Source organism: Parambassis ranga, chromosome 13 (assembly GCF_900634625.1).
Source record: "Parambassis ranga chromosome 13, fParRan2.1, whole genome shotgun sequence".
NCBI classification, from domain to species: Eukaryota; Metazoa; Chordata; class Actinopteri; family Ambassidae; genus Parambassis; species Parambassis ranga.
Window position 1 is genome coordinate 174,777 of NC_041033.1, and position 24,240 is coordinate 199,016.

General features: G+C 40.4%; 2 protein-coding genes across 3 annotated transcripts in view; one reads left to right on the forward strand and one right to left on the reverse strand.

Moving 5' to 3' along the window:
- ngef (neuronal guanine nucleotide exchange factor) overlaps positions 1-6,488 on the reverse strand; it is a 51,421-nt gene extending 44,933 nt beyond the window's left edge. The window contains exon 1 of one of the 2 annotated variants that reach the window (XM_028418734.1): positions 6,084-6,488. In XM_028418734.1, the coding sequence (XP_028274535.1) occupies positions 6,084-6,297 (214 nt within the window). In that variant the 5' untranslated portion in view covers positions 6,298-6,488. The remainder of the gene's footprint in view (positions 1-6,083) is intronic. The other variant, XM_028418733.1, reaches the window with a different exon arrangement.
- Positions 6,489-10,873: 4,385 nt separating this feature from the next.
- On the forward strand, positions 10,874-17,133 carry mrps23 (mitochondrial ribosomal protein S23). The gene is made up of 5 exons (XM_028418735.1): positions 10,874-11,026; positions 12,523-12,702; positions 14,984-15,058; positions 15,503-15,626; positions 16,942-17,133. The coding sequence occupies exons 1-5, from the start codon at positions 10,983-10,985 to the stop codon at positions 17,011-17,013; spliced, it is 495 nt and encodes a 164-aa protein (XP_028274536.1). The 5' UTR covers positions 10,874-10,982; the 3' UTR covers positions 17,014-17,133.
- Positions 17,134-24,240: the final 7,107 nt, after the last annotated feature.

Sequence of the window (24,240 nt, forward strand, 5' to 3'; positions counted from 1 at the left end):
CCATGCGACACAGCCGTCCAAGTAGCCTTTCTGCTCTTGTGATTTTTCCCTACGTGTTCTCGAGTAAGTTTTGGATTCTTGTGTTTTTTCCCTACGTGTTTTCGAGTGAGTTTTGGATTCTCTTGTGTGTGACTTGTTTTTTGGATTTGACTACTGCTTTTTTGCCTTTGCCTTTTGGATACCTCTGCCACGTTGACTGATCACCTGTGTACCGAACCCTGGCCTATATTAAAGGAACTGAGTTTGTTTTCACCTCCGGCTAAGTCTGCATTTGTGTCCGCCATCTCACAACCCCTGACACTCTATATATTACGAGGCGCCACCTAGCGGTTTGGAGGACAACAAACAAGCCGGGTTAAGCTGGATTGAGAATGGACACGCGTGTGTGAGATTTGAAAATAGGTCTGAACGTATCCAGCTTAAAGGCTATCCAGATTCAAACCTACTCTAGCTGGATTGACTTTCTCCAGTGTGAATGGGGCCAAAGTATGTAGCAGTGTACAGAGAACACTCATCTAAATAAGACACAATTCAAACATTCTACAAACACAAATTCCATGTCAAAGCTAATCACTCAGTAAAACTCAGTGAATCAGCAAGACAACAAAAAACAACCTACTTTGTACTCCCATAACTATTCAGTGCCTTAACAGATCTATTTTTATTAGTAGTTCTGTAAGAGAGCAGATACAAAAAAAAATGCGCAAACTTCAAATGAAGCATGAGTACTGCATGGAAGCCTCAATTAAGTAGTTTAAGAGACACAAATCTGCATTTGGTAATTTTAGCTTTGTACGCTTGATGAGGACTGAAATACACAACCTGATGCAGGAAACAAAAGTTCTACTATCACCTGATAAGCCTACCAAAGAACAGACCTAAAACACAGGGCTAACACACTGGTGTAAAAGGTAAGTGACAAACAGATGAGAGACAGAAGAATGATGAGGTTGGTACACCAAATCACAAAAATTTGGGAGAGAACAAAAACAGTATGAGGACTCAGGGCTGTATCTGAGAATGTCAAATGATCAAGCACATTATTCTCGTGAACCTGTCAACTGTATTGTTGCACACTTGAAAAGAAATTTTGAAATCTGTTTGTATTAGTGAGATACAGCTTCTTGGATGTTTCTAGTCAATAGGTGCTGTTGTGTGTCACAGTATTTTGACCCCTTATGCACTCACACACTCAAGTGTTTTGGTTACTCACACAGATAAAGTGAGTGATAAGGGTTTATTATTAAGAGATGGGCTCAAAACTCAAAAATCCAACTGTGAGCCATTTTTTAATGTTGTGATGTTTTGTGTTGTGTTGTGTTGTGTTCTTAGCCAAGTCTCATATTACAGGGACCACCATGTTCTGTACTTATTTATTGAAATAAGCAACACTAAAAAAGGTCTTTCTGTGCAAGGAAGAGCAAGAGTAACCTCCAGGGCAGAGACATGAAACCAATACAAAAACTGCGGACTTGGAACTGGATTCCAATGTACAACTTTACAGTAGAAAAAAACAAACAAAAAAACAATTCTGGTCTCCATTGATAAGTCCCATTTCAGTGTCACTTTAGAGCAGGGGTGCCCAAATGTTTTGGCTCAGGGACCACGTTGACATAAAAAAAATGGTCATACAGGCGATCAAAGGATTGCTTTTTTCCTTTTATTTTCCTTTTTTACTATGCTGTCTGCAGGTAGATCTAAAAACAGTCTGACTTGAATAAATGATGTTTAAAAAAAACTAAACTCGAATGCAAATAAATTATTTTATGAAATTGTATTTATTTCTTGTTTTACTCACCAGAATCAACACATAACATGTTTGCATTACAGTGGTCTCTGCTACAATGCGGTTCACCTTTTGTGACCTGCGCAAAATCGCAAATTTTGTTTAAGTGCAATTTTGCATTGTTTGACAGTGCATTGTGTTCTGTGTCTGTATAGTCCATAGACCATTGTCAATTGTTCTCCTCCGTGCCATGTCTCCTGTACAGTGCAGAATGTGTACTGAAAACAGGTTTGATCTTTGGTTTCATTGTATAATACTAGACTTATTTTTTATGAAGGTTTGAACTTAGAGAGTGTTTAAACAAGAGAGAAACGTGTGAGGATGTTATTGCCTGTCTGAGAAAAGTGTATAAAGTGTGTAGGAGGGGTTAACAGCCTTATTTGTTTTTTAGAAAGTAACCCTTGATTGATTAATTAATTAATATATTAAATTTACACATAATAATGGATGTGAGTTAGAGATTCCTGCTTTCGCGACTGCCTGCCCACCTAAGTTCCTATTATACTCCACCTCTTTGTCTGTACTTACATACATGCAAATATTTGCTTAATATTTGAGTGCACGGTCCGCGGGCCGCATTAAAGATGCAAGCAGGCCGGGTCTGGCCCGGGGGCCGTACTTTGCCCAGGTCTGTTCTAAGTATTCAGAGCCTTTGCTGTGACACTCATACCGTAAAACTTCAAATAATAGCCGAGTCCCGAACTAACGCCGGTCCTTTTTACAGGCCCGGTCCGATTATGGATTTGGACATATGAAGGCCAGCCTCAATTATAAGCCGGGTCTGATTTTCTCATAAAGTAAGGAGCAAATATATAACATAAATATAACAAAATAACATAAAAAACAACAACAATTTATGCCAAAGTGTGACATTGTCCAGAAGACACCTGCCTTTGTTTACCGGTACTCTTCACGTGTTCTCAGAGGGCAAGGGCCACCATAGCGACAAAGAGAAAGAAGTACCATATTAAATTTAAACTATCAGTTGTCAAATATGCAGAAGAAAATTCAGGAGAAGCAGCGGCAAGACGTTTTTGATTGATCCAAAGAAAGTGAGAGAATGGAGAAAAATGAAGGCTGAACTTCAAGGTCTGTCTGATGAAGACAGTAAGAGGGCCAGACTGCGTGGTGGAGGGAGAAAAAAGGTTAGGGAAGACCTGGAGGTGAAAATAAGCGAATAGATCCATGGCATGGGTGAAACATCTTTGAGTCACTCTAAAGATGATAAGGATTAAGGCTAAAGAAATGTACGATGACATTAATTGTGGACAACTTTTCAGCTAACTTTTCAGCTATTTTTGGATTGCTTTTTCACCAGAATAATTAAAGGCCTGCCCCAAAGGGCAGGGACAATTTTGCGATTTAGGCAAATAAAGGCCCAGGCTAATATCTGAAGTTTACGGTATATTGAACTCAGGTGTTTGATGATACTAATTGGGCTTGATTAGGAAAGCCACACACCTGTCCATATAAGTCCTTACAGCTCACAATGCATGTTAGAGCAAATGAGAATCATGAGGTCAGAGACAGAATTGTGGCAAGACACACATCTGGCCAAGGTTACAAAAAAATTCTGCTGCACTTAAAGTTCCTAAGAGCACAGTGGCCTCCATAATCTTTAAATGGAATATGTTTGGGATGATCAGAACCCTTCCTAGAGCTGGCCGTCTGGCCAAACTGAGCTATCGGGGGAGAAGAGCCTTGGTGAGAGCTGTAAAGAAGAACCCAAAGATCACTGTGGCTGAGCTCCAGAGATGCAGTCCGGAGATGGAAGAAAGTTGTAGAAAGTCAACTATTACTGCAGCCCTCCACCGGAGGAAAGCCTTAAAGCCTGCATGGAGTTTGCTAAAAAAAACACCTGAAGGACTCCAAGATGGTGAGAAATAAGATTCTCTGGTCTGATGAGACCCAGATAGAATTTTTGACCTTAAGCAAAAGCAGTATGTGTGGAGATAACCAGGCACTGCTCATGACCTGTCCAATACAGTCTCAACAGTGCAGCATGGTGGTGGCAGCATCACGCTGTGGGGGTGTTTTTCAGCTGCAGGGACAGGATGACTGGTTGCGATCGAGGAAAAGATGAATGTGGCCATGTACAGGGATATCCTGGACCAAAACCTTCTCCAGAGTGCCAGGACTTCAGACTGGGCCGAAGGTTTACCTTCCAACAAGACAATGATCCTAAGGACACAGCTAAAATAACGAAGGAGAATATCTGTGGATGCTCTCATTCATCCAGGTCATAGACATTTCCAAGTGTTTAAATCGAGGCAACTGGACTCAAGGATTGTTTTTTGAAGACGTTTCGCCACTCTCCCAAGTGGCTTCTTCAGTTCTGCTGAAATTCGAAGGAGTATGGGATTAGAATCCTGCCATAATCTGAACCCCAAAAAAAAGGTTTTGAAACCTTGAAATTCAATGTTTTAAATTTAAACATTTTTTAACTTAAATTTAAAGCCTGAAAACATTTTTTCTGAAATGTCTGAAAATAAGTTTTGAAACCTTGAATATTTTTTTGAAAGGTTGAAAAAAAGTTTTGAATCTCTGCAAACATAATTTTGTATTTGAATTTTAGTGCAACATGCTTATTACAGAGTATCATCATCACAGCTGCAGAGATTCGAACCTCTCGTTGCGCCCTTCCTGTTTTTTGAATATATACATTTTCAGAGTTTCAAATTTGGCATTGTTCTCCCACCACATTTAGTTTGCAAAAAGTTTTGAAACGTTGCAATATGAGATTTGAAAACTACTGTGCGCATGCTTGCAAAAAAGGTTTGAAACCTTGAAACTTGAGTTTTGCATGTTTTAAATCTCTGCAAACATCATTTTGTATGTGGATTTTGAGTTTAATGTTCAGAGTTTCAAACCTCTCATTGCGCCCGTGCTGTTTTTCACCCTCACATTTTCAGAGTTTCAGATGTGTCGCTGTTCTCCCTTTCCATTACATGTGCAATTCAGGTGCTGAATGCTTGAAACTTGAGGGTTGAAAGGGTGGCATTTTGAAGTCTGGGCGGATGTAATTTTGCGCTGCTGTTTCAGAGCTAACTTTGCAACACTCGCTTTTCAGAGTTTTCAAACATTAAATTTCAAATTTCAAAACCTTTTTTTTGGGCTCAGATTATGGCAGGATTCTAATCCCATAAAGGAGTGGTTTCACAACAACTCCATGACTGTTCTTGAATGGCCAGCCAGAGCCCTGACAAACCCAGTTGATCATCTCTGGAGAGACCTAAAAAAGGCTGTCCACCACTGTTTACCATCCAACCTGACAGAACTGGAGAGAAACTGCAAGCAGGAATGGCAGAGGATCCCCAAATTGTACTGTATTAGATCAAAAGGGTGCTTCTACTAAATACTGAACAAAGGGTCTGAATACTTAGGACAATGTGATATTTCAGTTTTTCTTTTTTAATAAATCTGTAAAAATGTCAACAATTCTGTGTTTTTCTGTCAATATGGGGTGCTGTGTGTACATTAAGATAGATGCATTAGTTGGGGAAAGCCAATATTCTCTTTATGCAGATGTTATGGCCCTTATCTATGCTTATGGAAGAGACTGGTGTGACTTTATTATTGTTTTCATCAGTCTATGATCTATAATTACAGTACAGTTTGACAAGTAAAATGTTTACTGAATGTGGCACGTGGTTGTTGAGTCTGGTATTACAACATAGAAAGTGTATTGTGAGGTCGGAGGTTGACCTGTGAAAAGTAGAGGAATCACTCAGAATGATGTGCTATTCAAACAAACCAGTTTCTCAGGTTATATGTGTGTAGATTTATATGGAAGCACAGCACTACTTAGCCATTGTTCTGTATTAACTGCAGCAAATGTCAACAGGACATGAATGAAATGGTGCAATGTGCAATGTCTACAATGACAGCTGTACCAAGGCACAATCACACCTGAAACCAATCATGTTTCCCTGGAGAGATGTTTCCAAAAATAAAATAAATACATTTGAAATGCAAATGGATTTCACTTGGGGCAGCAGTGGCTCAGTGGTATAGCAGCGTTGTCCAGTAACCAGAAGGTTAATGGTTCAATCCCAACTCCTCCTAGTCACTGTTGTGTGTCTTTGGGCAAGGCACTTTACCTGCATAGCCTCCAGTGTACTCACTGGTGTATGGCACTCTTTGCTGGGCTGCCTTAAGGAATTTCCCCATTGTGGGACTAATAAAGGTTTCTTAATAAATCCTTTACAATTGGAACAATCAACCCAAAATTAACTACACAAAAAATTTATTATTAGTGCATATAAATTGAAAGTAAAGTGGCACAATATTTTCTTACTTTCAGTCTGCTCAGCCTGAACCAGCCTCTTCTTCCTCATGGACCGGTAAAAGCGTGAATTTCTGCGAATAGGTTCCCGACTGAAACCAATGTTGGAGTCATCCTCATCTTCATTCTCCTGACAGCTTGGCTGAACCACAGCTGCTAGATGCTTGTCTGGGGCTTCCTGTGACTTCTGTCCCCATTTGCCACGGAATAGGGCGGTCACAGACATCTTATTAAGCCAGGAAAAAAATGGTTTGTTATATTAGCCAAAATCTAAAAGCAATTCCATGCCTGAGAATAAGAAATAAATCCCAGTAAAATCACAATTGCGTTCTTAGTTGTTCCTGTCAGTATAATGGTGTAGTGACACAAGCCTGTGGAACCAGTAGAGTGTGTAGCTGATTTGTGCCTAAGCTGTAATTATTGCATTTATAACTCTCTCTGCTTTGTCCCTCCTCTGTTTGGTTTACTCCCAGTGTGCCTGTGTTTGCACCACCCTTTTACACGCTGACATTCCTGAGCCCAATCTGGCCTTACCAGCTTTCCTCTCTCTCTGCTCTAAAACTCTGTTGTGGAACCAGAATAGCCACCTGCCAGTGTTTCTCAGAACCTCCGCAATAGCATTTCTGTGTTTTTCTGTTTTGTATTCTTGCTTAAGAAATGTTCAATTAGAAATTAGAAATTTGCAGGTGCAAAGGTGAATTTTATTTCCTTGTACAGACCTGTGATGTGTTTATGGCTCACTGAGCAAGGGCCATATTACCTTTATCTCTAGTCAGCTGACAAGGAGAGTTTAAAGTTCACTTTTTTCTGCACAGCAATAAGACTGCTTACTTTGCCTTCAAACAATGCCTGAAACCAATGTAACAAACAACATTTTGACAAAATAACTTTTTTATTAAAAAGCGTCCTCATTTCCTGTACCAAATCTAACTCCATCATCAACAACAGAAAATGTCATATTGTTGAGATGGCATCAATGCAGATTATTGCAAAGATTAGTCAAAATACAGTTACAAATCAATTAACTTTTTGGAATAGAATAGAATAGAATAGAATAGAATAGAATAGAATAGAATAGAATAGAATAGAATAGAATAGAATTTACATAGCACCTTTTACAATCAACTTTGTTTCTGGGTGCTTATAGTTGCTTTACAGAAACACAGAGCCTGAACCCCAAAGCAAGCAGACAGTGCCAAGAAAAGCTCCCTTTTAACAGAGGGAAACTTTGAAGGACTCGGATCATGAGGAGAACCTTCCAACTGAAGAGAAAGAGAGACATGCAATAACCATCAGGGATGTGCAGAGACCTTTGGACAGGCAGGTGCTCAAAGTGAAAATAAGGCACATGGAGCATGAATTTGAAACAATATTTAGGACGTATAAAGATAATGTGTTAAGTTGAATGAAATATGTAAAAATATTGGGAGGGGGCACCCCCGGGGGAGTGGGGTCTGGGGGTCCTCCCCCCAAAATTTTTAATGACGTAGAAGCCATTTCCTGCATTCTGGTGTATTTCAACACCTATTTTAAAGGCTTAACTCAATAACTATTATGGAGAGAGTCAATAATAACTCAATTCAATTCAGTTTTATTTATATAGCGCATTTTACAATCAGAAATTTACAGAAACAGAAACCCAGATCGTGAAACCCAGAGCCTGAACCCCCTTAAGAGCACTGTGGCAAGGAAAAACTCCCTTTAAGAGAAAGAAACCTTGAGCAGGACCCGTCAACTTAAGGAAGAACCTTCCTGCTGCCAGTCGGCCGGGTAGAGGAGGAGAAGAAGAGGGAGACAGGACAGAGACGATGAAGGAGAGAGAGAGAGAGAGAGAGAGGAGCAAACATGCAGCAAATATGATACAGTACAGAGCAAACATGACAGCAAGATGAAACAGTGATTATATTATAATGGATAACTATATATATCGTCAGTCCATAAGTAGGAATAGTAATTTGATAGTAATCAAAACAAAGATGAGTAGCAGGGGCTGATGAAGTCAATGAGCCTGAGACCTGCAAAGTGAGAGAGAGAGAGAGAGAGAGAGCGAGGCACAAAACTACAAGGAAGACAGTAAACACAGATTATGAGACGATATTACCTATATGAGCCAGACTAAGGAGAGTAGAGGAGAGGTCAGAGGGTGAGAGGGAAACTGCTCATGGATCATGTTTGTGCCCCAGACAACGTAGGCCTAGAGCAGCATAGCTGTGCTAAAAGTTAAGATTTTATCGGCCCTATGATACCGTTATACCTGTGGCTGAGGCGACTATAACTATACCTACCAGCCCTATACACTATGTGTACACACTACACACTAACTATACGCCTTACTAAACAGAAAGGTTTTAAGTCTGGTCTTAAAGGTGGAGGCAGTGTCTGCCTCTCTGACCCAGATTGGTAACTGGTTCCATAATAGCGGTGCCTGATAGCTGAAAGCTCGTCCTCCCATTCTACTTTTATGAATCCTAGGAACTACAAGTAAACCTGCACTCAGAGATCTGAGTGTCCTATTAGGAACATATGGTACAATCAGGTCCTGCAGATATAATGGAGCTAGTCCATGTAGAGACTTAAATGTAAGAGGGACACTTGCCTGTGGTCTGTCCAACGGCTCTGTTAGTTCAGCCTTCATGGATAAATACAGCTGGGTATCATCAGTATAGCAATAAAAGTTTATGCCGTGCTTCTGAATGATATTTCCCAAGGGGATGCTGACTCAGACAGCAATGAGATATTTACCATCGAAGGCTTAACATTGAAGAAGGATTTGAGAAGAAGGATTACAAAAAAAGGATACTGCACAGTGACAGTTATTGACAAGAATCTCAGGAGCAAAGCCAATGTTATTTCATTGGACACATACAAAGATATTGGTGTTTGTAGATATACATCACTGATTCTGTGCTACGAGTTGTATGTTAAGGTCGGCTGCTAAGAAAAATGTTTGGCAAACTACAATGATGGACTGGTTATTATAAGTAGAATCCACAGTTTGTTTGTGACTACTAACATTGTCGGCGGTGATTATTAAAACATAATATTGCAATTCTACAGATTTTGTAATAGCCTAACAATGAAATCATTTGTTTTTAGGGACTGCTCGCCTTGTGCTCACACCAAGTTTTCACATATGTTATAAGATAAGCAGTGTTACTTTTGTTGACGAATCATTTTCGTCATAGTTTTCGTTAACGACCGTTTTTGCTGATAAAAATGAGACGATAACTAAATAAAAACTAACGCACGGTGCCAAAAACGAAGACGAAATGTATTGACACTTTCGTCAACGAATAAAAACGAGACGAAATTATTGATGGAGACCAGATCCAATCAGAGCAAATCTTGTTTGTGGAAGGGAGGGACGAATCAGGAGACGGCGGCAGAGAGCCAATCAGAAGTGATCTCTCTGCGTAAGGACGTTACCCCGTGATGCTGGAAGAAGGCGTCCTCATGCATGGTCACACAAAACAGGAGAAGAACAGACACACGGACACATTTGATGTCAAGACAAACAAGACGGTTTGCAAACCGTGTGGAGCGACTATCAGCGGTAAAAACACAACAAACCTGAAGCGACGTTTGCAGACGAGTCATCTTAACTTCCGTTCAAAGATACACGTGACAAAATCTATAAATGAAGACACCGCTGCTGATGGTTTTACAGCATGTGACTGTTTCTAAGTTGTCACAAAAGTGTTTTGCTGTAGTTATGGAGGATTCATGAAGAAAGTCATGACTGAACAGTGTATTCAGGGAGAGCAGCTCACTGTTCACTGGTTCTTTTATGAAAAGGTCATAGTAATTAAATAAAGAGGTGTTTGATTCAAATAACACAAGTTAAAGCTGTGCCTGTTTTTATTGCACAATCAAACCTTAATTATTTCATGAAAAAATATATATCATAGAATTTTAGTCGACTAAATCCACGGCAGATTTTGTCGACTAAAATTCTTTGATATTTAGTCGACTAAAACTAGACTAAAAGTTAAAAAATGTTGATGACTAAAATGTGACTAAAATCAAATGACATTTTAGTCACAAGACTAAAATAAAAACTAAATCAGAAATTGCTGCCAAAATTAACACTGGCAGTTACCTCTGTCTCTGGTTCGTGTTTGGGGATCTCTCTCTGTTTACTCTGGGGAGTGCAGTTTTTATATGTTTGAGCAAATTAGTTGAGTTGCCACTGCTTTCCTGAACATATCACAAGTAGCAGTTTCTTTTCGTCGTCTGTCGCTGTGAAACAACCTCAAACAGCGCTCTTTCTCCTCTCTGCTGTCCTCTAGGACGCTAGCTGCAGTTTAATAAGGTGCTCGAGTGGAGAAGGAGGGGGAGGGGCGAAGTGTGCCTGAGCTCAGAGAGTATCGAGTAAACACTGATCCCAACTGGTATTGATATTTAAATCGATTCGCCCACCCCTATGATTAATCCAATGTCTCTCAATTTTTTTTTACAACACGCTAAATTACATCCTTTCCAGCTTCTAAAGCCCTGATACCCAGACTATCAAATTACTTATTTTGGTTGGTGCGGTTGGTAAACAACTTAAAGGTGCAGCACCGCCATCTACTTCACTGGAGTGTGTATGAAGCATATTCATACGGTAAAAACATTAATTTAGCTAATAAAAAATAAACAATTAAATAAAAAAAAAAAATAACTGAAATGACGGCAAGCATGACCAAAATGGGACAGTATGAACAATCCCTGTATTAGCCAAGTTTTTATTTTAGCTGTTCACACATCCCGTTCGATAGGTGGCGGTAATGGGCCCGTAAGCTTATTGCAAATCGCCAAGAAGAAAAGCAGCCGGCTCTGGGCTGCAGTTCTACCACCACCAGATTGCATTCACTTCCCCTAGCAATATTCATAGCAATAGTAAGCCTTCAGTTGCTTACACCAAAGACCATGGCTGGCAGCAGGCTGGAGAGATTTGGAACTGTATTCACTCGGTAAGAGAACACCATTTATTTTTGTACGCGTTTGGTAAGTTCGGAACTGACATAACCTTAAGCCATGTCCCTGACAAAAGGGGGCAACGCGTTAACCACGAAGGTTGTTCTAGCGCATCAAAAGCCAGTTTAAATTGCGTTATGTCTCATCGAAATGGTGAAGCTTATCGTGGTGCTGTGTCTCTTGGTCACATTGGGGCAATCACGTAACTTTAGCTAAATAGAAAATATTAGCATGGGTAGTTAGCATTCAGCTGGTCGGAAGAGCCATTTTACTTTTATGGAGTCGTCCCTCTTCTTGTCCGTGGCATAATGCAATACATAGAGAGGGCGCTCGTGATAGTCTTTGTGCATGTGAGTGGAAAAAAGTTTTAAAATTACTTGCAGTTGCCTTGAGATTTTTATCAGATTTTTTTATCAATTATCAATTCAACACGATGCATCTTGAATCAATGCATCTCAAAACTATTTTTAGCCTCACTGAGTTACCACCAATTGCTGGCACTTTCACTGGCTATTTTTCAATTGTGCATTTGTAATTAGGAACAACAATAATGAACAAACAACAGTAATGTAAAAAATGTACACATAGTAGACAAAACTAAAATATTTCACTGTATCAAAATGGGTCAGTAGTTTATAGAAATAATATATAATAGAATGGAAATCAGATTTCAGAAAACAACATGAAAAACGGGTACTTAACAAAAAAACGTGTTTGCAGAACTCACACGGCCCTCCCACTGCAGCGTGCACACACACACAGGTTTTGAAGAAGTTTCACTGCTAAACCTGTGTGGTTCGCATTCATCAAGTTTGATTAACTCTGACAGCAGTCAGGTAGTTTTAAGAGTTCAAATATTTGGTATGACATACGCCCATTTTTAAAGTATTGTTATTATTCTGCTATAACGGAGCATTGTCTGCTAGTATGATATTTTCATACAGCTAAAACTGTAAAAACTGTCTGTCCTCACTGTCTGACAGAATGAAAATGTTCTGTCAGCTGAAGTTCAGCTTTAGAAACAGAGGAGAGAGAGGAGACACAGGAGAAACTGAGGCAAAGAGGAAGAGAGGCGAGGAAGATGAGAGAATAGGCTACATTAAAAATGTGTTGAGCCAAACAAGTGGTAGTGTGGACTTCAGATTCTAACTCTTCCACATTGGCTTCATCTCTCAGCCACGCTTAGTTTTCAATAATGCATGAACATGAATCCAGCAACACAATCTGAAAAATGATGGAGCTTAGATTAAAAAAATAAATAAAATAAAAATAATAATAGTTACCTTTTTTTCGTTCAGAACATAATTTTAATATGAGAATGTTAAATAATTTCCACCAGTAAACCTGACAACAAAATGTCAATTGTGAGAATGCCATTGAGCATCATCAGCTTTGATGTGTAGTTTTAACAATTAGTAGTACTCTGTTTCTGAAATTCCTTTTTACATGTTGATATTTACTTTAATCCTTGTGTGATGGCATTTATTGACAGGGTTCGAGATCTGATGCACTCTGGAGTCATAAGGCCACAAAAGAAACCCATCTGGTATGATGTATACAGTTCTTTCCCCCCCAAGGAGGATCCACTTTATGTGAAGCCACATTGCAGACCTTGTACCAAACAACTGGACACTGTGCTGGAAATCTTCTACAAAGAGGATGAAGTTAGAGCGTAAGTCATTGACTCATCTTGAGGACTATAACATCTACATGCTTATGTGTAAATATTTGATAACATCACATTGATTAAAAATGTATGGTTTATTGGGCATCTTTTTTAACACTGCTGGAAAGCAGATTGATCCCTGTTCTTTTAAAGGTCAAGGCTTTTGTGCACACAAAGATGGTCTTATAAAATCACAAAGCAGACATTTTCAACCAAACAAGAACAGTGTAAGGTTGTCCCTGTATATGCCTTCACATGGCATGCCAACATAAAATTGGAGATCCCAGAGATCATCCCAATGGCATCTGTGCCATGTCCCATTATACCGGTGCCCGCGGTCGGATTTTCTATGGCCCGCGGCTTCTATCTTAAAATGTGTTATTTTTGGCCCGCCAGCCAAACAGAGTAAATCAAACAAAATCAACAGGCAATTCTTATTTTTGTTTTTAACTCATTGTGTAATGTTTGCATCATGATTCTCTGAGCAGAACATTATCCCTCTCTCTCCGCATCGTGGTGCGTCAGGCGGGGCTGCAGGGCTTGGTTGTTGGTTCCAGCTACGCTACGCAGCTAGGGCTCCGAAGGTGCAAAACACCAGTTCAGCACTTCGACACAATTCACTACGAGACTAAACATGCTTCTGCATACAACCTGCTATCAGAGAGCGTCTGTACAAGTCCTCCAAAACTACGGAGCCCCTCTGTGACATGGTAAAAGAAATAAATTGTGGCCACGAATAACGTGCGCACTAAATATTATTATTATTAGTTGTAGTATAGTAGCCCTATTAGAATTCATGGACGGGGCGCATGGGAGCGGGCTGCCCGGCCAGAGAGCAGCCTCCCCGTGCAGCAATGAGCGTCCCTCTCTGGGGAACGTGCCGGAGTACTGGGGGGCTCCAGGAGCGCAGGGGAGAGGAGCGGAGCGTCCCTCTGTCCATCGTGACCCAGGTGTCATCCACATATCTAAACCAGTGGGTGGGGGTGGTTCCCGGAAAGGAACTTAGGGCTCTTCTCTCCACTTCTTCCATGTAGAGGTTGGCCACAATAGGAGACACTCCTTTGAGGACAACAACGTTCACATTTTAGACAGGGAGAAAAGGTGGTATGAAAGAGGAGTCAAGGAAGCCATCTATGTTAAGCTGGAAAAACCTTCCCTTAACAGAGGTGGTGGCCTCAGACATCATCTTTCTACCACATACAATGCAGTGATTCCATCCATTCCCAGGAAGTTTGCACATACTCACAGTAAGAACAAAGGGCTGTCAACCAGTCCCCCTCCGGCAGTTTCATAGTCGTTAGCCAGTCGTTAGACACACCTGGCCCAGTCAGCCAGAACATCACAGGTAAGTATGGAAACATTTAGTGCTATTGTTTTTAAGTTTTTTTTTTTTTTTAAAGTTTTACCCAGACCCACCCACATAGGTCTGTAACCACATATAAACCATGTTTCCCCACCAAACGGTTAGAACTGATGAAGCTACTTGGATGAGCAGCGAAACATCTTCTAGAAAACTCTACAAGTCCAGACGCCTTGCTTCAATCTTCTCTACGTATGATGACCTGGATGACTGAGAATGTTCAAGTTAGCTTAAAACCTGGTGTAGGATGAAGAGGAGAGGACCACAGACATGCTGGAGCGTCCAGACAAACCTGTGTTGCGTCCTCACAACATCCTGTTTTGGCCGAGTTGTTTAGGTGAAAAAAAGTTTCAGTGGCCGAAAATTCGGTGCATCACTAGTCTTAACAGGTCTAACTGCTGCTATAGCTATGTTAGTCAAGGAATTACTTAATGACATGACCTTCATGTCATGTTGTGACCCTCTTGTTGGCAAACTGGGTTTGCCCTTACATACTGTTACATTCTAGCATGAGGCTGCAGTGCTTATTATTATAATAGTTTCTTTAGCACAAAGTCATCCACACAGCTTTGTAAAATACTAAATAGAAAAACACACAACAAAACAAAGTGGTATTATTCATCATTGATCCGCAATTGCACGAAACACAGCACAACACAACAAAACTGAAATGGTGTTAGTAAGCATACATACAATAGAAACATGGCCATAAAATGCATATGCATTGGAATGTACAATTTGCCAATTGTGACAAAATTGAATGCAAATGTCTGTGACATATGAAAGTCTGTACAGATGTAGATATAAACTGTACAAGGTAGATTATGTTATGAGGCTATCCATATTGCTTTGTTCATTTTAAATTAAAAATGTATGTTGTTATAAAGTCAGCTGTAAATCTAATAATATTCCTGTCTGTTTTTTTAGGAGATTCTATGAACAGTTTATGACACATCGGCCCTTTGACCTCTCCAAATCAAACTTTGTTTCTACAAGTCAAAGGTAAAGGTTTTTTCCTTTATCTTATTTATCTTGGAAATGAACCATATTATTCTCCATAATAGAAATGTTGCATGACATGTGATACTCTGTAAACCAAATCCTCGTGGTATGGATCTGTCACTCTTGGGGAAGGACAAAAGGCGAGACAACATACACTGAGGTCTGAGGGGTCAGCAGCAGACCATAAAAGCCAATATTGTGACACCCTGAATTAGATACAGCATCCTAAACCAACAAAGATATTGAATTCACCAGTGACAGAATGCTCACTGCACATGTAAGACATCGCACAGTTCTACAGTTTGCTGCCAATCCCTCAATGTTTTCTCTCTACTTTTTTCTCTGTGAAATACGTACAAAGTCAATGGAAAGTGACAGGTGGTTTTCCCACACCAGTGTGTTGGGTTAAATGTGGTCTGAAATAATTTGTTACTTTGATTGCAGGTTTGTGGACAAGTACACAGAGTTAAAGAGCCACAGCAAGCTGGGTGACTCTGCCCTCTTTGAGGAAACTGGGAAAATTTTACTCACAGAGGGTATAACCCTAAGAAGGAGAGGAAGACCTGCTGTAAGTCTAAAACTAAGTTCTAATTATTGCCACCTAGATGTTTAAAATTCTTGTCTTACTCCACCAATCCTCCAGGATTTTGTTGTGACCCCAGAATGTGCTCCATGACAGAATGCAAGATCCATTTTAAATGGTGTAATAGTTCTTAATGCAATACTATCCCTTATAAATACCGTATTTTCCGGACTATAGGTCGCACCAGAGTATAAGTCGCACCAGCCAAAAAATGCGTAATGAAGGAGAAAAAAAACATATATAAGTCGCACCGGACTATTAGTCACACCAGCGGGCCTATGCTCGGAATGCAAAGTGTGGACAAGCTGGAGGTGGAAGAGAACCGTCAGGAGAGGGACAGAACAGCTACTATTATATTTGTAATGGGACGTCAGGCAAGGCTAACTAATTGTATATTTTTTCATATATAAGTTGCACCTGAGTATAGGTCACATACCCAGATGTAAAACAGTGTGACTTATAGTCCGGAAAATACAGTATACAGTTTTTACATTTTCATCATTGTGAGTTATTTGCTCTGTCTTACTCCTCTCCCAGCCCTGTGCACATCCATATCTATTTCAGCTGCACGTGTGTATGTTGAAGCATCCCCGCAGACACAGTGCAGAGGGGACACAAATGATGCGAAGATCATTCTAATGATGGCAACAAGTGAAAACTTAGTTTTTTTTTTCAAAAAGAACCAAATGAAAATTGTAAATGAAAATTTAAAAATGAAATGTAAAAGCAGCCAGCAGGGAAACAAGTTGGCTGCAATCACAATGGAATACACTGTGGAGTGCCTGCACAGTACTATTTCAGTGTAGTCCCCAAAATGTGGACAACGCGATCTCTCAACTCGATAGCATTACCACTGTTCAGCAGCAGGGGAGAGGCAAGGAGGGAGCGTCACTACAGGACAAAATCTTTACTAGTGAATGCATTTAGGTTTAACAGGTAGTAGTAGTGCAGGATCCACTATATCTACAATATCTACTATATCTATATCTACAATATCTACTAGTTGGACAATTAACCGAGTGGATGGGCAAGAACCTTGAACCGGGGTTCCTTCAGCAACCAACCCCCATTCTGACAAAAATGAACTCTATAAATCCCAGTATGCTTTCATGAAACACCAGCTCCTTGCTTGATTAACAGTGAAACAAATGAACTAAATAGGCCTATATCAGACATCTGTACCTCTGTAGGCCCCTGACTGCTATAAATATGGATTATCTTGACTATTGCCAATGCAATAAAGTTTTTACATGAATACTTTTATACAAAACATCATCTTAATTGTGCTTCTGTTCTGCAGGTGATGGCAGACTCCAGAGATCCAGTCCAAGAGCTGAAACTAACAGACATGTTGGCAAAGCAGCAGCTGTAGTAAAATGGCTTTATTTTATTTTTCCTTAGTACCCAAGTTGTATCCATGTTTGCAATGAACTTTGTTCAGTTCACTATGTAAGAAGATTGAACCTAAATAAATTGTGTATTGACTAAATGTCGATGAAGATTCTCAGTCATCCAGGTCATCATACGTAGAGAAGATTGAAGCAAGGCGTCTGGACTTGTAGAGTTTTCTTAAAGATGTTTCGCTGCTCACCCAAGCAGCTTCATCAGTTCTGTTTGGTGGGGAAACATGGTTTATATGTGCTTGCAGACCTCAGTGGGTGGGTCTGGGTAAAACTTAAAAAACAATAGCACTAAATGTTTCCATAATTACCTGTGAGCAACACCACATCAGGAAGGTCCTGCAAACCTGTGGCTACCCCAAGTGGGCACTCATCAAAGCCACAAAAACAAGACCCCCAACAACAAGAAGAAGGACAACAACTGGCGGAGAAAGAACATCTCCATTACATATGTGTCAGGAGTATCAGAGAAACTCTGCAGGATCTTCAACAACCATGACATCCCGGTCCATTTCAAACCAATGACAACACTGAGACAGAAACTGGTCCACCTGAAGGACAAAACTCACAGGGAGGAACACAGCAATGTGACATATGCAGTCCAGTGCAGTGAAGAATGCTCTGATCTGTACATTGGAGAAACTAAACAACCACTCCACAGAAGAATGGATCAGCACAGGAGAGCCACCTCCTCAGGACAAGACTGAGCTGTTCACCTCCACCTCAGAGACAAAGGACACTCCTTTGAGGACAACAATGTTCACATCTTAGACAGAGAGGAAAGGTGGTTTGAAAGAGGAGTCAAGGAAGCCATCTATGTTAAGCTGGAAAAATCTTCCCTTAACAAAGGTGGTGGCCTCAGACATCATCTTTCTACCACATACAATGCAGTGATTCCATCCATACTCACAGCAAGAACCAAGGGCTGTCAACCAGTCCACCTCCGGCAGTCTCATAGTCTTTAGCCAGTCGTTAGACACACCTGGCCCAGCCAGAGCATCACAGGTAATTATGGAAACATTTAGTGCTATTGTTTTTTAAGTTTTACCCAGACCCAACCACATGAGATCTGCAACCACATATAAACCATGTTTCCCCACCAAACAGAACTGATGAAGCTGCTTGGATGAGCAGCGAAACGTCTTTAAGAAAACTCTAAAAGACACATCTCTCAAAGCCATCAGTTTAAAGCATGCGCGCAGCTGTTAATCCAGGTCTTCAATCTCTTCAATGTAGGTAAATCAGCAGTCAAGGAGCTTGTCCCATTCTTTATTAGTGTGAAAATGACTGGGCCACATTAAAGGAAGTGTGAAGTAACATTATGTCCTCTGTCTAAACATTTAGCTTCACGTGTACATACATTTAATTGTAAAATAAATAAGATAATATGGAGAAAATGATGTTCATTATGATCCTATCAAGGTCTAAATACAAATCCTTACCCAGACAGGTGATCTGTCACACAGACCCCTGCAGCTGCACATATTGCACACATATCCATAACTTGATTAGTAAGCACTCACCATAATTTCATTGGTATGTTTTTATTTTACCATTATTTTTTGTTCTGTTAGTAAAATACCTGGTCTTAAGTACACTCCAGATTTTAGTCCAGTTTAACTCATAGCTTCACGCAGGCCAGACAACATTCACTTTCCTCTCCTGGAGGTAGTTCTTCACTGGAAGAGCCACACACTTCAGGTTGTCATATTGGAAGAGAAAACAACAAACAAGACCTAGTTTTACTGCTGACTGTCCGGGGTTACACCGCATGTGAAAGCGAGTGATACGTGGCAGTCCTATTTTGGAGTTAGTTTCTGTTTGTGTGAAGAAAATCCCTTACTCTGCACAAATTAATTAAGGTTGTGGCATGCAGAAGGGCATACAAGTTAGAGTATGATAATAGGTTTGGGCTAATGAAACTTCTAACAATGCCATCCTGGGTGTAGCACACAGGTTTGTTACACTCAGGAAGCAAGGTTCCTATCCATCAGTATCATCATCATTAATCAAGAAAAATATCTAAGAGAGTTACAATTTTAAACTGTTTTTCTTAGCTAACAGCTAACCAGTGGGAAGGTAATTTAGAGGGAAAAGATAAGGCCCTCCTAGCTTCACTAAGATTAATTTGGGAAGGAGGTGCTCTTTATTAATCATCTGACTAGAGTCGGAGTAGGAGGGAGGAGACTGAGGCAGGGGGAGACACGAGAAAAGAAAATAATTAAAATCAAGTCCTTTTTTACCTCATATTGACAGAAAACCACAGATTTGTTGACATTTTTGCAGATGTATTAAAAAAGGATGAGGAATCATGAGGTCAAAGAAACTGCCTAAAGAGCTCAGAGACAGAATTGTTGCAAGGCAGAGATTTCGCCAAGGTTACAAAACATTCTGCTGCACTTAAGGTTCCATAAGAGCACAGTGGCCTCCATAATTCTGGAATGGAAGACATTTGGGACGACCAGAGCCCTTCCTAGAGTTGGCCGTCCGGCCAAACTGAGCTGTTGGGGAGAAGAGTGTTTGTGAGAGAGGTAAAGAATAACCCAAAGATCACTGTGACTAGCTTTCAGTGGTGTTCTTCTTAATTCCTTTCACAAAAGCTCTGATACAGGTGTGGTATTTTAATGGTTCATAATTAAATACCACACCTGGGAATATTGGGATCTCTCTCTTTAATAGGGCTTAAAGGCATTGCTGCTGTACCAGCAGTGTTATTTCATTTTGTTTTCTGATGGTACAGAACATGATTTTTGGTTTCTAAATCCATTGATGTATTTGTATTGAATTCATGTTGTTCATATGGATACTGTGTATCACCTGGGTCCATACGACTTGTATGTACTGTATATTTTCCATGACCGGTGTGTATTTGATCGTTTTGCTGGATGTCTCTCACCATGATTATTTGTTTCATTCTGTTCAGGTGCTGATGGAATAAATCTGCATTGACACCAAGTGGTTGGTTAGATCTTCTTGCTAAATAAGAGTTTATTCTATCCGAACCCTTTGATGTCCCCTTTCCACCTACTGTATGTTCTGAGAATTTCAAGCTTTGCCATTTCTCCAGCAATTTCAGCATCCAGTTGAAATTGCTGGAGAAACTCGTTCCTCCTCTTCTTCCAGTGCATGTTTTTCCTCCACTGTATTATTTTATGGCTTAAGCTGCCAACTCAGCTTTGGCCTTTAAACGTGCAGAGGAAGTTGAAGAGCAATATGACTGGGATGTTTTGTTGCTTCCGACATTTGAGATACTGTCACATGGATTGACATCATTCTCTCATCATTTCATTTGTAAATTCAATTATTTGATTTAATTTCGCTGAGCAAGGTGCATTCACTTTTGATGAATCCCGTAGCTTCTGTTCTGTAATACATCCTTGTTTTCTTCAGTCTCACTAATTCATTGTTCAGTTTTCTTTTAAAATGTGCTGCTGTTATGCTTGTAAACCATTCTTTTTGTTTAACCATTTCATCTGGAATTAAAGACAACAGTCTGTCATGTATTTGTTCTGGAGTGTTTTGTCAGGTGGTGTGGGGAGAATCACCTGCAGCTGAACGTGGCCAAGACGAAGGAGATGGTGATAGACTACATCAGGGGTAAGCCCCCTGCCCTCCCCAGTCTGTGTCAGTGGGAAAGATGTGGGCATAGTCTCATCTTATAAGTTCCTGGGTGTCCAACTGGACAATAAACTGGAATAGTCAAACACTGAGGTTGTCTACAAGAAAGGCCTGAGCAGACTGTCCTTTCTGAGGAGACTCAGGTCTGTCAATGTTTGCAGCAGGATTCTCCACATGTTTTATCAGTCTGTCATGGCGAGCACCATCTTCTTCACTGTGGTTTGCTGGGAAGCAGGCTGTTGTTGGTTTTAAGCTTGCCAACCTGGAGGAGGTGGCAAGGGACAGGATGCTGGCTAAACTGTAAACAATCCTAAACAATCTCTTCCCCCCTTTCCAGAGCACTGGGGACAGACTGAGAAGCAGCTTTAGCAACAGACTCCTGCTGCCCTGCTGCTCTAAGGAACGGTACAGGAAGTCATTCCTGCCGTCCGCTATCAGACTCAATAACTCATCTGTGACTGTCAGAGCTGTGCTCACAAACTTGGACTAAAGCATCATCACAGGTGCATTTCAAACTCCTCAGTTACATTAACTGTCTTCATTTTGATCTGCTTCTATGTGTGTGTATGTACAGTATATATTCTACTAGGTGTGTGTATGTGTATTTAAGAGTGTTTGCTTGTGTATATTGTGTGTATTGTTCTTTGACATGCTGCTACTACAACTTAATTTCCCCACAGGGATTACTAAAGTAAAATCTTAATTTTAATGATTGACCCGAAATGTAAATTTTCTGAGGCATTTGTCATTGAACCCAGTCTAACTGAATATAAAGAAGGTGCCATATTAGATGTGGCAAATTTACCACTAAACTAATACAATGAAATGGACAATGAAGCATACAGTCTACAAAGTGTTTAAGCTAATGTCTGTCATTGATCCATTCACACACAAACGGTAATATATTTAGAAATCAAACAAGCACCAAAGACAACATTGTTACAACATTTGTTATTTTATGTAATATGATCGTTTTTATATTGTTTTTATATTGACATTGATGAACATTTACGAACATATGAACACACACACACGTACATGTGTTATTTATAAACATACACACAGACACACACCAGGAGTTCGCTCCACTTTTTGCCACATGCAAGATGGCGGCGGCGTTGACGCGAGATTTATCGCTCAATGCGGCGTCTAATGTATATGGATACACACCCTCCAGTCAGCGGCTGTGTCTCATTTCAGGGTCTGCATCCTTCGGAGTGCGCATTTTAAGGCCGCTTACGTCACAAAGCTGCGCGAAGGCTGTCCCAATTCGCCAAAAGTCGAAGGGTCCTTCAAATGCGTCCTCCAAATGCGTCCTCCTTTTGCCTGAATTTGGAGGACGCATCGCTACCATCCTTCGTGGCCTTAAATATCCCACAATGCTTTGCGGACCTACTTTTTGTCCAATAGTACAATGACGGACCAAGCGAGCGGCAGCGGCAGGAGTGCCGAATTCACATTTAAATGTAAGTACAGAGCAGTAGTTCGAGAGTTTTAAAATGCTAGTAGTGACAGTGGCATTAAAAAAATGAGTTTTATATTTACAAACATGACGTCCTGTTGATACGAGGCGCTGTGAAGTAAACGCTTTGATTGAATGTTTCTGGACTGTTTACTGTAGTATAGTATAAAGTATAGTTCACGTGAGGAGCAATATTATCGTTATTATATCAAACGGTCATTCTGCCTGTTGGCATTTTGTTGAAGGAGGAGCAGAGAGAAACAGAAGAAAACCTGACAATTGATAACGGAGGAGATGAGACTGGAGAGAGAGGGAGGGAGAGAGAGAGAGAGAGGGAGAGAGAGAGGAGAGAGGGAGAGAGAGGGAGAGAGGGGGAGAGAGATAGAGAGAGGGAGAGAGAGAGAGAGGGGGAGAGCAGAGAAAGAACGGACAGACCTCAGCTCATTGAGAGGATGTTGGACAGCAGTGATTTTATGTTCTGTGTTATTTAAATGTTACTTATTAAATTAAAGGATGATATTAAATCGTTCTTGTCTCTGTGTTCTTAAACTCTTCTAACCTTGTTACATTATGTGTTTCATCACCTATTTATAATTTAAGTAAACTTTTGAACAACTTCTCAGTGACCACAGTAAATCATTTATTGTGTGTGTGTTGTGTTATGTACAATATTTACAAAGACGCAGTTTGAACATTTCTAACTATTTACCAGTGGGCATTATGAAAATGTACAGTTTATTATTTATAAAGATCAGCAGAAAATACTATTCACAAAGAACATATATATAAATGTTTGGCTGAGCAGGAGTCCTTGGTGCTGCTGGACTGGATGATGCCACGGTGAAGACCTTGGAGTCCTCTGGCTGTGAGTGGGACATCATCTGGGGGAGGGAGTGCCTGTCTCCTCTGTCCACCACATCGTCCATCAGGGTTTGCAGAGCTGACGATCGGCGGCTGCAATGTTACTAAAGATGTTTTTAAAAAGGGCAAAAATAAAAATAATAACTTCAACAGAGCGGCTTCCAACGCAGCTTAAAATATGAAAAGCTATAAAATCTGTATCCTCACCCTCCAAAGGTGATGATGGTCAGTACACCTCCTCCAGGACAGACAGCTGGTCCTGCAGGGAGCCCCACTCTTCTCCACCCAGCAGTAATTCTCTGGTGCAGTGACAGACCTGATGCTTAATGACACATTAAAGCAGTGGTTTCAGGGTTATTTGCAGGGTTCTTACACATTTAGCTATTTATTTAAAGTATTAAAATTACAAACAGACCCTGTATCAAGTCTTACGATTGAATCAAATATAAATTACATTTAATCATATTTGTCTATCTACTGGTTATATATCTAGCGTTTGCTCAGTAACCGGTATATTAATTATGATCAATAATATGGTTAAACAGCAGCTTACCGTCACCTCCCCACTGCACTCTCCCAGCCTGAAGAAAATGAGCCGTCACCGGTTTTGCTGCCGCTGGAGCCGCCTCTCCTCTTCCTCCAACAACAAATAAATATATTAAAATATTCCAAATGTCTAAATCCACACTGTTGTCCCGTTTGTTGTCTAGTCCGTGTTGTGTCGCTGTCGCTGCTTTTGTTTTTCCCGGGGCAAAATTTATGACGTCGCGCCACAATCAGGAAGTGATTTGAAGGCCAGACCGTCCCATTTACCAACGGTGGAGGATCCTCCGGAGGATCCTCAGGAGGACGCGGCCTCCTGAGACCGCGTAGGCTGCGTCCTCCGAAGGATGCAGACCCTGAAATGGGACACAGCCAGCAACAGGCAGCAGGTCTCCATTAAATACAAGAAGAAGAAAACACTGACAACATCCGGTGTCTGCATATGAAAAAAACCTATGAAAGAAAACGGTCGGTTCTCGTCTTTTGTATTTTATTTTTTTGTATTTTATTACGCTAAGTAGAGAACGAAAGTCAAAGTAATTTTTAAATTTCGGGAACTCCCTTTAGACCCACAAAAAACGTAAAATGCCTTGTATTTCCATTTTGATTTTTGTATTTTAAAACGAATATCAAATAACAGTTGTTTTTTTTAATAACAGCTTTTAAAGAATAAAAATCTAAATTCTAATGAGCTAATTTCATATCCAATTGTTCA

Bases quoted from the DNA above. Each gene is read 5' to 3' on its own strand.
- mrps23 (XM_028418735.1), top strand. From the start codon at position 10,983: ATGGCTGGCAGCAGGCTGGAGAGATTTGGAACTGTATTCACTCG. The intron at 12,703-14,983 runs GTAAGTCATTGA...CTGTTTTTTTAG, and splicing joins AAAGAGGATGAAGTTAGAGC to GAGATTCTATGAACAGTTTA. The intron at 15,627-16,941 runs GTAAGTCTAAAA...TCTGTTCTGCAG, and splicing joins GAAGGAGAGGAAGACCTGCT to GTGATGGCAGACTCCAGAGA.